This window comes from Coturnix japonica, chromosome 17 (genome assembly GCF_054131305.1).
Source record: "Coturnix japonica strain WE chromosome 17, WE-NBRP24, whole genome shotgun sequence".
Classification (NCBI taxonomy): Eukaryota; Metazoa; Chordata; class Aves; order Galliformes; family Phasianidae; genus Coturnix; species Coturnix japonica.
In genome coordinates, this window is record NC_140679.1 from 329289 (window position 1) to 343188 (window position 13900).

At 51.0% G+C, this 13900-nt stretch overlaps 1 protein-coding gene across 1 annotated transcript in view; it reads left to right on the forward strand.

Moving 5' to 3' along the window:
* The first annotated feature begins 548 nt into the window (after positions 1 to 548).
* Positions 549 to 13900, forward strand: part of LOC146757968 (sarcoplasmic/endoplasmic reticulum calcium ATPase 1-like) — an 85424-nt gene continuing 72072 nt past the window's right edge. Inside the window, exons 1-5 of the mRNA XM_085517961.1 lie at positions 549 to 836; positions 6268 to 6285; positions 7002 to 7084; positions 10189 to 10293; positions 13284 to 13422. Coding sequence (XP_085374087.1) covers positions 719 to 836; positions 6268 to 6285; positions 7002 to 7084; positions 10189 to 10293; positions 13284 to 13422 — 463 coding nt within the window. The 5' untranslated portion in view covers positions 549 to 718. The remainder of the gene's footprint in view (positions 837 to 6267; positions 6286 to 7001; positions 7085 to 10188; positions 10294 to 13283; positions 13423 to 13900) is intronic.

Sequence of the window (13900 nt, forward strand, 5' to 3'; positions counted from 1 at the left end):
AATGGGGGGGGGGCTTTGGGAGGGGGGGCTTTAATGGGCGGGGTCCTTTAATGGGGGGGGGGGGCCTTTAATGGGGGGGGGGGGGGCAGGAGTTTCATAGGCTCCTTGGGGGGGGGCTTTAATGGGGGGGGGGGCGAGGGGTTTGATAGGCTCTAAGGGGGGGAGGGGGTTATATATGGGGGGGGGGCTTTAATGTGGGGGGGGGGTTTAAATGACCTTAAAGGGGGGGGCTTTAATGGGGGGGGGGGGGCTTTTATATATGGGGGGGGCCCTTTAATGGGGGGGGGGGCTTTTATATATGGGGGGGGTGGGGCTTTAATGGGGGGGGGGCTTGGGGGGGATTGGAATGACCTTGGAGGGGGGGGGGGGTGCTTTAATGTGGGGGGTCCTTTAATGGTGGGGGCCCTTTAATGGGGGGGGGGGCTTTTATATATGGGGGGGGTGGGGCTTTAATGGGGGTGGGGGGGGGGGGGTGGTGTCTTTAAATTGGGGAGGGGCGTGGGGGGGGCCGCCCCCTATAAAAGCCCCCCAGTGTCCGGTTGTGGGGCGGCTTTGGGGCTTCGGAGCCGGCGGTTAAAAGTGGGGGGGGGTCTTTTATAAAGGGGGGGGGGGGTCGTCTTAAAGGGGCCGCGTCTCTATTTAAATAGAGAGAGAAGAAGAAAGGGGGGGGGGGGGGGCTTTGGTTGTATTACGGTAATTACCGTAATTGCCGACACCGATGGAAAACGCGCACGCGAAAACGGCCGAGCAATGCTTGGCTTTCTTTGGGGTGAATGAGAACGTGGGGCTGAGCGCCGAGCAGGTCAGGAGGGCGTTGGAAAAGTACGGCCATAATGGTGAGTAATTAGGGGGTTAATTAAGGGGGGTTAATTAATTGGGGGGGGTTAATTAAGTGGGGGGGGGGGTGGGGGGTTGGGGTTTGGGGGTTAGTGGGGTTTAATGGGGTTTAATGGGGGTTAATGGGGGGTTAATGGGGGTTAGGGGGGTTAATTAAGGGTAATTAAGGGGGTTAATTAAGTGGGGGGGGGTTAATTAAGGGTAATTAAGGGGGTTAATTAATTGGGGGGGGTGGGGGTGTTGGGGGGTGGGGTTTAATGGGGTTTAATGGGGGGTTTTGGTGTGTGGGGGGGCTTCTATTAGGGGGATTACGGTAATATGGGGGGTCATTAGGGGTAATTAAGGAGGTTAATTAAGTGGGGGAGGTTAATGGGGGTTTTGGGGTGCGGTTGTATTAGGGGGATTACGGTAATATGGGGGCAATTGGGGTTCTATTAGGAGGATTACGGTAATATGGGGGTTAATGGGGGTTAATGGGAGTTGGGGGGTTAATTAAGGGGGTAATTAAGGGTAATTAACGGAGTTAATTAATTGGGGGGGTTAATTAAGTGGGGGGGGCTGGGGAATTGAGGGGGGGTGTCTATTAGGGGGATTACGGTAGTATGGGGGGTAATGTGGGGGGGTTAATGGAGGTTAATGGAGGTTAGGGGGCTTAATTAAAGGTAATTAAGGGGTTAATTAAGGGTAATTAAGGGGGTTAGTTAATTGGGGGGGGTGGGGGTGTTGGGGGGTGGGGTTTAATGGGGTTTAATGGGGGGTTTTGGTGTGGGGGGGCTTCTATTAGGAGGATTACGGTAATATGGGGGGTAATATGGGGTTAAAGGGGGGTTGGGGTGCGGTTCTATTATGAGGATTACGGTAATATGGGGGTTAATGGGGTTTAATGGGGGTTGGGGGGTTAATTAAGGGGGTAATTAAGGGTAATTAAGGGGGTTAATTAATTGGGGGGGGTTAATTAAGTGGGGGGGGGGCTGGGGAATTGAGGGGGGTGTCTATTAGGGGGATTACGGTAGTATGGGGGGTAATATGGGGGGGTTAATGGGGGGCTGGGGGCTTAATTAGGGGTAATTAAGGGGGTTAATTAAGTGGGGGGGTTAATTAAGGGTAATTAAGGGGGTTAATTAAGTGTGGGGGGATTTGGGGTGGGGTTTTATTAGGAGGATTACGGTAATGTGGGGGGTAATGGGGTTTTATGGTGTTTAATGGGGGTTAATGGGGTTTAATGGGGGGTTAATGGGGTTTAATGGGGGTTTATGGGGGTTAGGAGGGTTAATTAAGGGTAATTAAGGGGGTTAATTAAGTGGGGGGGGTTAATGGGGGTTTTGGGGTGCGGTTCTATTAGGAGGATTATGGTAATATGGGGGTTAATGGGGTTTAATGGGGTTTAATGAGGGTAAATGGGGGATTAATGGGGGTTAATGGGGGTTAGGAGGGTTAATTAAGGGTAATTAAGGGGGTTAATTAATTGGGGGGGGTGGGGGTGTTGGGGGGTGGGGTTTAATGGGGTTTAATGGGAGTTTAATGGGGGGGGTTGGTGTGGGGGGGCTTCTATTAGGAGGATTACGGTAATGTGGGGGTTAATGGGGTTTAATGGAGGTTAATGGGGTTTAATGGGGGGTTAATGGGGTTTAATGGGGTTTAATGGGGGGTTAATGGGGGTTAGGGGGCTTAATTAAGGGTAATTAACGGGGTTAATTAATTGGGGGGGGTGGGGGGGGTTGGGTGGTGGGGATTAATGGGGTTTAATGGGGGTTAATGGGGGAGGTTGGTGTGGGGGGGCTTCTATTAGGAGGATTACGGTAGTATGGGGTTTAATGGGGGTTAATGGGGGTTAATGGGGTTTAATGGGGGGTTAATGGTGTTTAATGGGGGTTTAATGGGGGTTAGGGGGCTTAATTAAGGGTAATTAACGGGGTTAATTAATTGGGGGGGGTGGGGGGTGTTGGGAGGTGGGGTTTAATGGGGTTTAATGGGGGGTTTTGGTGTGGGGGGGCTTCTATTAGGGGGATTACGGTAACATGGGGGGTCGTTAAGGGTAATTAAGGAGGTTAATTAAGTGGGGGGGTTAATGGGGGTTTTGGGGTTGGGTTCTATTAGGAGGATTACGGTAATGTGGGGGGTAATGGGGGTTAATGGGGTTTAATGGGGGTTAATGGGGTTAATGGGGGTAAATGAGGGGTTAATGGAAGTTAGGGGGGTTAATTAAGGGTAATTAAGGGGGTTAATTAATTGGGGGGGTGGGAGGGTTGGAGGGTGGGGTTTAATGGGGTTTAATGGGGGTTAATGGGGGGTTTTGGTGTGGGTGGGCTTCTATTAGGAGAATTACGGTAGTATGGGGTTTAATGGGGGGATTAATGGGGGTTTTGGGGGGTTCTATTAGGAGGATTACGGTAATGTGGGGGTTAATGGGGTTTAATGGAGGTTAATGGGGTTTAATGGGGGGTTAATGGGGTTTAATGGGGTTTAATGGGGGTTTAATGGGGGTTAGGGGGCTTAATTAAGGGTAATTAACGGGGTTAATTAATTGGAGGGGGGTGGGGGGGGTTGGGTGGTGGGGGTTAATGGGGTTTAATGGGAGTTTAATGGGGGGTTTTGGTGTGGGTGGGCTTCTATTAGGAGAATTACGGTAGTATGGGGTTTAATGGGGTTTAATGGGGTTTAATGGGGTTTAATGGGGGTTTAATGGGGGTTAGGGGGCTTAATTAAGGGTAATTAACGGGGTTAATTAATTGGGGGGGGCTGGGGAATTGAGGGGGGGTGTCTATTAGGGTGATTACGGTAGTGTGGGGGGTAATATGGGGGTTAATGGGGGTTAGAAGAGTTAATTAAGGGTAATTAAGGGGGTTAATTAATTGGGGGGGTTAATGGGGGTTTTGGGGTGGGGTTCTATTAGGGGGATTACGGTAATATGGGTGTTAATGGGGTTTAATGGGGGGTGGTGGGTTAATTAAGGGGGTTAATTAATTGGGGGGGGGTTGTGGGGGTTGGGGGGTGCGGGTTAATGGGGTTTAATGGGGTTTAATGGGGTTTAATGGGGTTTAATGGGGTTTAATGGGGGGTTTTGGTGTGGGGGTGTGTCTATTAGGAGGATTATGGTAGTATGGGGTTTAATGGGGTTTAATGGGGTTTAATGGGGGTTTAATGGGGGTTAGGGGGCTTAATTAAGGGTAATTAACGGGGTTAATTAATTGGGGGGGGTGGGGGGGGTTGGGTGGTGGGGGTTAATGGGGTTTAATGGGAGTTTAATGGGGGGGTTTGGTGTGGGGGGGCTTCTATTAGGAGGATTACGGTAGTATGGGGTTTAATGGGGTTTAATGGGGGTTAATGGGGTTTAATGGGGGGTTAATGGGGTTTAATGGGGTTTAATGGGGGTTTAATGGGGGTTAGGGGGCTTAATTAAGGGTAATTAACGGGGTTAATTAATTGGGGGGGGTGGGGGGGGTTGGGTGGTGGGGGTTAATGGGGTTTAATGGGGGTTAATGGGGGGTTTTGGTGTGGGTGGGCTTCTATTAGGAGAATTACGGTAGTATGGGGTTTAATGGGGGGATTAATGGGGGTTTTGGGGGGTTCTATTAGGAGGATTACGGTAATGTGGGGGTTAATGGGGTTTAATGGAGGTTAATGGGGTTTAATGGGGTTTAATGGGGTTTAATGGGGGTTTAATGGGGGTTAGGGGGCTTAATTAAGGGTAATTAACGGGGTTAATTAATTGGGGGGGGTGGGGGGGGTTGGGTGGTGGGGGTTAATGGGGTTTAATGGGAGTTTAATGGGGGGTTTTGGTGTGGGTGGGCTTCTATTAGGAGGATTACGGTAGTATGGGGTTTAATGGGGGGATTAATGGGGGTTTTGGGGGGTTCTATTAGGAGGATTACGGTAATGTGGGGGTTAATGGGGTTTAATGGAGGTTAATGGGGTTTAATGGGGGGTTAATGGGGTTTAATGGAGGTTTAATGGGGGTTAGGGGGCTTAATTAAGGGTAATTAACGGGGTTAATTAATTGGGGGGGTGGGGGGGGTTGGGTGGTGCGGGTTAATGGGGTTTAATGGGGGTTAATGGGGTTTAATGGGGGGTTAATGGGGTTTAATGGGGTTTAATGGGGTTTAATGGGGGTTTAATGGGGGTTAGGGGGCTTAATTAAGGGTAATTAACGGGGTTAATTAATTGGGGGGGGTGGGGGGGGTTGGGTGGTGGGGGTTAATGGGGTTTAATGGGGGTTAATGGGGGGTTTTGGTGTGGGTGGGCTTCTATTAGGAGGATTACGGTAGTATGGGTTTAATGGGGGTTAATGGGGGTTAATGGGGTCAACGGGGTCAATGGGATCAATGGGGTCAATGGGGTCAATGGGATCAATGGAGTCTATAGGGCTCTATGGGGTTTCTATGGGGTCGATTGGGATCAATGGGGTCTATAGGTTCTATGGGGCCAATGGGGTCAATGGGATCAATGGGGCCAATGGGGGCTATGGGGTCAATGGGATCAATGGGGTCAATGGGGTCAATGGGGTCAATGGGATCAATGGGGTCAATGGGATCAATGGGATCAATGGGGTCAATGGGGTCAATGGGGTCAATGGGATCAATGGGGTCAATGGGATCTATGGGGTCAATGGGATCTATGGGGTCAATGGGATCAATGGGATCAATGGGGTCAATGGGGTCTATTGGGCTCTATGGGGTTTCTATGGGGTCTATAGGGCTCTATGGGGTCCCTATGGGATCAATGGGGTCAATGGAGTCTACAGGGCTCTATGGGGTCAATGGGGTCATTGGGGTCAATGGGGTCAATGGGATCAATGGAGTCTATAGGGCTCTATGGGGTCTATGGGGTCAATGGGATCAATGGGATCAATAGGGTCAATGGGGTCAATGGGGTCAATGAGATCAATGGGGTCTATAGGTTCTATGGGGTTTCTATGGGGTCAATGGGATCAATGGGGTCAACGGGGTCAATAGGGTCAATGGGGTCTGTAGGGCTCTATGGGGTTTCTATGGGGTCGATTGGGATCAATGGGGTCTATAGGTTCTATGGGGTCAATGGGGTCAATGGGATCAATGGGGCCAATGGGGTCAATGGGGTCAATGGGATCAATGGGGTCAATGGGGTCAATGGGATCTATGGGGTCAATGGGATCTATTGGGCTCTATGGGGTCAATGGGATCTATTGGGCTCTATGGGGTTTCTATGGGGTCTACAGGGCTCTATGGGGTCAATGGGGTCATTGGGATCAATGGGGTCTATTGGGTTCTATGGGGTTTCTATGGGGTCAATGGGATCAATGGGGTCAATGGGATCAATGGGGTCTATTGGGTTCTATGGGGTTTCTATGGGGTTTCTATGGGCTCTATGGGGTCTATGGGGTCAATGGGATCAATGGGGTCAATGGTGTCAATTATCCCCCATTAATTAACCCCATTTTCTCTCCCCCCCCAGAGCTGCCGGCTGAGGAAGGTGAGACCCCCCCCTTAATTAACATGGGACCCTAATTAACATACCCCCCCTTAATTAACATGGGCCCCTAATTAACATTACCCCCCCCTTAATTAACATGGGCCCCTAATTAACATTACCCCCCCCTTAATTAACATGGGCCCCCTAATTAACATACCCCCCTTAATTAACATGGGCCCCCTAATTAACATACCCCCCCTTAATTAACATGGGACCCCTAATTAACATACCCCCCTAATTAACATGGGCCCCTAATTAACATTACCCCCCCCTTAATTAACATGGGCCCCCTAATTAACATACCCCCCCTAATTAACATGGGACCCCTAATTAACATTACCCCCCCCTTAATTAACATGGGCCCCTAATTAACATTACCCCCCCCTTAATTAACATGGGCCCCCTAATTAACATACCCCCCCTAATTAACATGGGCCCCTAATTAACATACCCCCCTTAATTAACATGGGACCCCTAATTAACATACCTCCCCTAATTAACATGGACCCCCCCTAATTAACATACCCCCCCTAATTAACATGGGCCCCTAATTAACATACCCCCCTTAATTAACATGGGCCCCCTAATTAACATACCCCCCTAATTAACATGAGCCCCCCTAATTAACATACCCCCCTAATTAACATACCCCCCCTAATTAACATACCCCCCCTAATTAACACCTACCCCTAATTAACGCTAATTAATGCCCCCAGGTAAAACCATTTGGGAGCTGGTGGTGGAGCAGTTTGAGGATCTCCTGGTTCGGATCCTGTTGTTGGCCGCCTGTATCTCCTTTGTGAGTCACCCCATAGCTGCCCCATAGCGACCCCATAGAGACCCCATAGCTGCCCCATAGGGACCCCATAGAGACCCCATAGGGACCCTATAACCACCCCATAGGGACCCTATAAAGAACCCATAGGGACCCCATAGAGACCCCATAGGGACCCCATAGCTGCCCCATAGCGACCCCATAGCTGCCCCATAGCGACCCCATAGAGACCCCATAGCTGCCCCATAGGGACCCCATAGAGACCCCATAGCTGCCCCATAGGGACCCATTGAGTCCCATTGAGTTCCATTGAGTTCCATTGAGCCCCATAGGGACCCCATAGAGACCCCATAGCTGCCCCATAGAGACCCCATAGGGACCCCATAGGGACCCCATAGCTGCCCCATAGGGACCCCATAGAGACCCCATAGGGACCCTATAACCACCCCATAGGGACCCTATAAAGAACCCATAGGGACCCCATAGAGACCCCATAGGGACCCCATAGCGACCCCATAGAGACCCCATAGCTGCCCCATAGGGACCCCATAGAGACCCTATAGCGACCCCATAGAGACCCCATAGGGACCCCATTGAGACCCTATAACCACCCCATAGGGACCTCATAGGGAGCCCATAGGGACCCCATAGAGACCCCATAGGGACCACATAGCTGCCCCATAGGGACCCCATTGAGTCCCATTGAGTCCCATTGAGTCCCATTGAGTCTCATTGAGTCCCATTGAGTCCCATTGAGTCCCATTGAGTCCCATTGAGTCCCATTGAGTTTCATTGAGTCCCATTGAGTCCCATTGAGTCCCATTGAGAACCATTGAGTCCCATTGAGATCCATTGAGTTCCATTGAGTTCCATTGAGTCCCATTGAGATCCATTGAGTTCCATTGAGTTCCATTGAGTCCCATTGAGATCCATTGAGTCCCATTGAGTCCCATTGAGTCCCATTGAGTTCCATTGAGTCCCATTGAGTTTCATTGAGTCCCATTGAGTCCCATTGAGTTCCATAGGGTTCCATTGAGTCCCATTGAGTCCCATTGAGTCCCATTGAGTCCCATTGAGACCCCATAGAGACCCCATAGGGACCCATTGAGTCCCATTGAGTTTCATTGAGTCCCATTGAGTCCCATAGGGACCCCATAGAGACCCTATAAAGACCCTATAAAGACCCCATAGAGACCCCATAGGGACCCCATAGGGACCCCATAGAGACCCTATAGCGACCCCATAGAGACCCCATAGGGACCCCATAGGGACCCCATAGAGACCCCATAGGGACCGCATAGCTGCCCCATAGAGACCCCATAGCTGCCCCATAGGGACCCTATAAAGACCCCATAGGGAGCCCATAGGGACCCATTGAGTCCCATTGAGTTCCATTGAGTCCCATTGAGACCCATTGAGTCCCATTGAGTCCCATTGAGTTCCATTGAGTCCCATTGAGTCCCATTGAGTCCCATTGAGTCCCATTGAGTCCCATTGAGTCCCATTGAGTTCCATTGAGTCCCATTGAGTTCCATTGAGTCCCATTGAGTTCCATTGAGTTTCATCGAGTTCCATTGAGTCCCATTGAGTCCCATTGAGATCCATTGAGTCCCATTGAGTCCCATTGAGTTCCATTGAGTCCCATTGAGTTCCATTGAGTCCCATTGAGTTCCATTGAGTCCCATTGAGTCCCATTGAGTCCCATTGAGTCCCATTGAGTCCCATTGAGATCCATTGAGTCCCATTGAGACCCATTGAGTCCCATTGAGTCCCATTGAGTCCCATTGAGATCCATTGAGTCCCATTGAGACCCATTGAGATCCATTGAGTTCCATTGAGATCCATTGAGTCCCATTGAGTCCCATTGAGTCCCATTGAGTCCCATTGAGTCCCATTGAGTCCCATTGAGATCCATTGAGTCCCATTGAGTCCCATTGAGTCCCACTGAGTTTCATTGAGTCCCACTGAGTTTCATTGAGTCCCATTGAGTCCCATTGAGTCCCATTGAGTTCCATAGGGTTCCATTGAGTCTCATTGAGTCCCATTGAGACCCCATAGAGACCCCATAGGGACCCATTGAATCCCATTGAGTTTCATTGAGTCCCATTGAGTCCCATTGAGTCCCATAGGGACCCCATAGAGACCCCATAGAGACCCTATAAAGACCCTATAAAGACCCCATAGAGACCCCATAGCTGCCCCATAGAGACCCCATAGAGACCCCATAGGGACCCCATAGAGACCCTATAAAGACCCTATAAAGACCCCATAGAGACCCCATAGCTGCCCCATAGAGACCCCATAGAGACCCCATAGGGACCCCATAGAGACCCTATAAAGACCCTATAAAGACCCCATAGAGACCCCATAGCTGCCCCATAGAGACCCCATAGGGACCCCATAGAGACCCCATAGGGACCCCATACGGACCCCATAGAAACCCTATAAAGACCCCATAGAGACCCCATAGGGACCCCATAGGGACCCCATAGAGACCCATATCCCCCTCCTATCCCTCCATATCCACCCCATAGAGACCCATATCCCCCCATTTACCCCATACCTCCCCATATCCCCCTCAAATCCCCCCCATATCCCCCCCATATCCCCCCATATCCCCCCATATCCCCCCATATCCACCCCATATCCCCCTATATCCCCCCATTTACCCCATACCTCCCCATACCCCCCCATATCCCCCCATATCCCCCCATATCCACCCCATATCCCCCCATATCCCCCCCATATCCCCCCCATATCCCCCCCATATCCCCCCATATCCACCCCATATCCCCCCATATCCACCCCATATCCCCCCATATCCACCCCATATCCACCCCATATCCCCCTATACCCCCCCATATCCCCCCATTTACCCCATATCCCCCCATATCCCCCCATATCCACCCCATAGAGACCCATATCCCCCCATATCCCCCCATATCCCCCCATATCCACCCCATATCCCCACATATCCCCCCCATATCCCCCCATATCCCCCCATATCCCCCCATATCCACCCCATACCCCCCCATATCCCCCCATTAACCCCATATCCCCCCCATCTCCCCCCATATCCCCCCATATCCCCCCATTAACCCCATATCCTGCCCTATATCCCATTGCAGGTGCTGGCCTGGTTTGAAGAAGGGGAGGAAACCATCACGGCCTTCGTGGAGCCCTTCGTCATCCTCCTCATCCTCATCGCCAATGCCGTCGTCGGGGTCTGGCAGGTGGGAACCCTATAGGACCCTATAGAAACCCATAGGACCCCATAGAACCCCATAGGACCCTATAGGACCCCATAGGACCCTATAGGACCCCATAGACCCCATAGGACCCCATAGAACCCCATAGACCCCATAGAATCACATAGAACCCCATAGAACCCCATAGAATCCCATAGAACCCATAGAACCCCATAGGACCCCATAGGACCCTATAGGACCCCATAGACCCCATAGAATCACATAGAACCCCATAGGACCCCATAGAACCCCATTGAATCCCATAGAACCCATAGAACCCCATAGGACCCCATAGAACCCATAGAACCCCATAGAATCCCATAGAACCCATAGAACCCTATAGGACCCCATAGAATCCCATAGAACCCCATAGGACCCCATAGAATCCCATAGAACCCATAGAACCCCATAGGACCCTATAGGACCCCATAGACCCCATAGAATCACATAGAACCCCATAGAACCCCATAGAATCCCATAGAACCCATAGAACCCTATAGGACCCCATAGAACCCATAGAACCCCATATAACACCGTAGAATCCCATAAAACCCATAGAACCCCATAGAACCCCATAGAACCCATAGAACCCCATAGAATCCCAGAGAACCCATAGAACCCCATAGGACCCCATAGAACCCCATAGGACCCCATAGGACCCCATAGAATCCCATAGAACCCATAGAACCCCATAGGACCCTATAGGACCCCATAGACCCCATAGAATCACATAGAACCCCATAGAACCCCATAGAATCCCATAGAACCCATAGAACCCTATAGGACCCCATAGAACCCATAGAACCCCATAGAATCCCATAGAACCCATAGAACCCTATAGGACCCCATAGAATCCCATAGAACCACATATAACCCCATAGAACCCCATAGAACCCAATAGAACCCAATAGAATCCCATAGAACCATCCTCCTCATCCTCATCACCAACGCTGTCGTCGGGATCTGGCAGGTGGGAACCCTATAGGACCCTATAGAAACCCATAGGACCCCATAGGACCCCATAGGACCCCATAGAACCCCATAGAAACCCATAGAACCCCATAGAACCCCATAGAACCCATAGAACACCATAGGACCCTATAGAACCCCATAGAATCCCATTGAACCCTATAGAATCCCATAGAATCCCATAGAACCCCATAGAACCCCATAGGACCCTATAGGACCCCATAGACCCCATAGGACCCCATAGAACCCCATATAGTCCTATAAGACTCCGTATAACCCTATAAGACCCCATATAACCCCATATAACCCCATATAACCCCATATATCCTTATAGGAACGCAATGCGGAGAACGCCATCGAGGCCCTAAAGGAATACGAGCCCATAACCCCCTCATCCCCCCCCATAACCCCCCCATAACCCCCCATAAGAGCCCATATAACCTCATATAGTCCTATAAGACCCCGTATAACCCCATATAACCCCATATAACCCCATATATCCCTATAGGAACGCAATGCGGAGAATGCCATCGAGGCCCTAAAGGAATATGAGCCCATATCCCCCCATATAACCCTATGAGACCCCATTAAGACCCCATATCCCCCCATAACCCCCCATATCCCCCCATAAGACCCCATATAACCCCATATAGTCCTATAAGACCCCATATAACCCTATAAGACCCCATATAACCCCATATATCCCTATAGGAACGCAATGCGGAGAATGCCATCGAGGCCCTAAAGGAATATGAGCCCATATCCCCCCATATAACCCTATGAGACCCCATTAAGACCCCATATCCCCCCATAACCCCCCATATCCCCCCATAAGACCCCATATAACCCCATATAGTCCTATAAGACCCCATATAACCCCATATAACCCCATATAACCCCATATATCCCTATAGGAACGCAATGCGGAGAACGCCATCGAGGCCCTAAAGGAATACAAGCCCATAACCCCCCCATAGCCCCCATATAACCCTATAAGACCCCATTAAGGCCCCATATCCCTCCCATATGACCCTATATAACCCTATAAGACCCCATATAACCCCATATATCCCTATAGGAACGCAATGCGGAGAACGCCATCGAGGCCCTAAAGGAATACGAGCCCATAACCCCCCGATAGGCCCCCATATAACCCCATATAATCCCATATAACCCCATATAATCCCATATAACCCCATATATCCCTATAGGAACGCAATGCGGAGAACGCCATCGAGGCCCTAAAGGAATACGAGCCCATAACCCCCCCATAACCCCCCGTAACCCCCCATATCCCCCCATAAGACCCCATATAACCCCATATCCCCCCATAAGACCCCATATAACCCCATATATCCCTATAGGAACGCAATGCGGAGAACGCCATCGAGGCCCTAAAGGAATACGAGCCCATAACCCCCCCATATCCCCCCATAACCCCCCATTTCCCCCCATAAGACCCCATATAACCCCATATCCCCCCATAAGACCCCATATAACCCCATATATCCCTATAGGAACGCAATGCGGAGAACGCCATCGAGGCCCTAAAGGAATACGAGCCCATAACCCCCCCATAGCCCCCCATATCCCCCCATAACCCCCCATATCCCCCCATAAGACCCCATATAACCCCATATAGTAATATAAGACCCCGTATAACCCTATAAGATCCCATATGACCCTATATATCCTTATAGGAACGCAATGCGGAGAACGCCATCGAGGCCCTAAAGGAATACGAGCCCATAACCCCCCCATAACCCCCCGTAACCCCCCATATCCCCCCATAAGACCCCATATAACCCCATATCCCCCCATAAGACCCCATATAACCCCATATATCCCTATAGGAACGCAATGCGGAGAACGCCATCGAGGCCCTAAAGGAATACGAGCCCATAACCCCCCCATATCCCCCCATAACCCCCCATTTCCCCCCATAAGACCCCATATAACCCCATATCCCCCCATAAGACCCCATATAACCCCATATATCCCTATAGGAACGCAATGCGGAGAACGCCATCGAGGCCCTGAAGGAATACGAGCCGGAGATGGGCAAGGTGTATCGCGCCGACCGTCGGGCCGTGCAGCGCATCAAGGCCAGGGACCTCGTACCCGGGGACATCGCTGAGGTGGCCGGTATGGGACCAGGCCGACCCTATAGGGACCAGTAGGGACCAATAGGGACCAATAGGGACCAGTCCGACCCTATAGGGACCAATAGGGACCAATAGGGACCAGTCCGACCCTATAGGGACCTGTCTGACCCTATAGGGACCAATAGGGACCAATAGGGACCAGTCCGACCCTATAGGGACCTGTCTGACCCTATAGGGACCAGTAAGGACCAATAGGGACCAGGCCGACCCTATAGGGACCAGTCCGACCCTATAGGGACCTGTCTGACCCTATAGGGACCAATAGGGACCAATAGGGACCAGTCCGACCCTATAGGGACCTGTCTGACCCTATAGGGACCAATAGGGACCAATAGGGACCAGTCCGACCCTATAGGGACCTGTCTGACCCTATAGGGACCAGTAAGGACCAATAGGGACCAGGCCGACCCTATAGGGACCAGTCCGACCCTATAGGGACCTGTCTGACCCTATAGGGA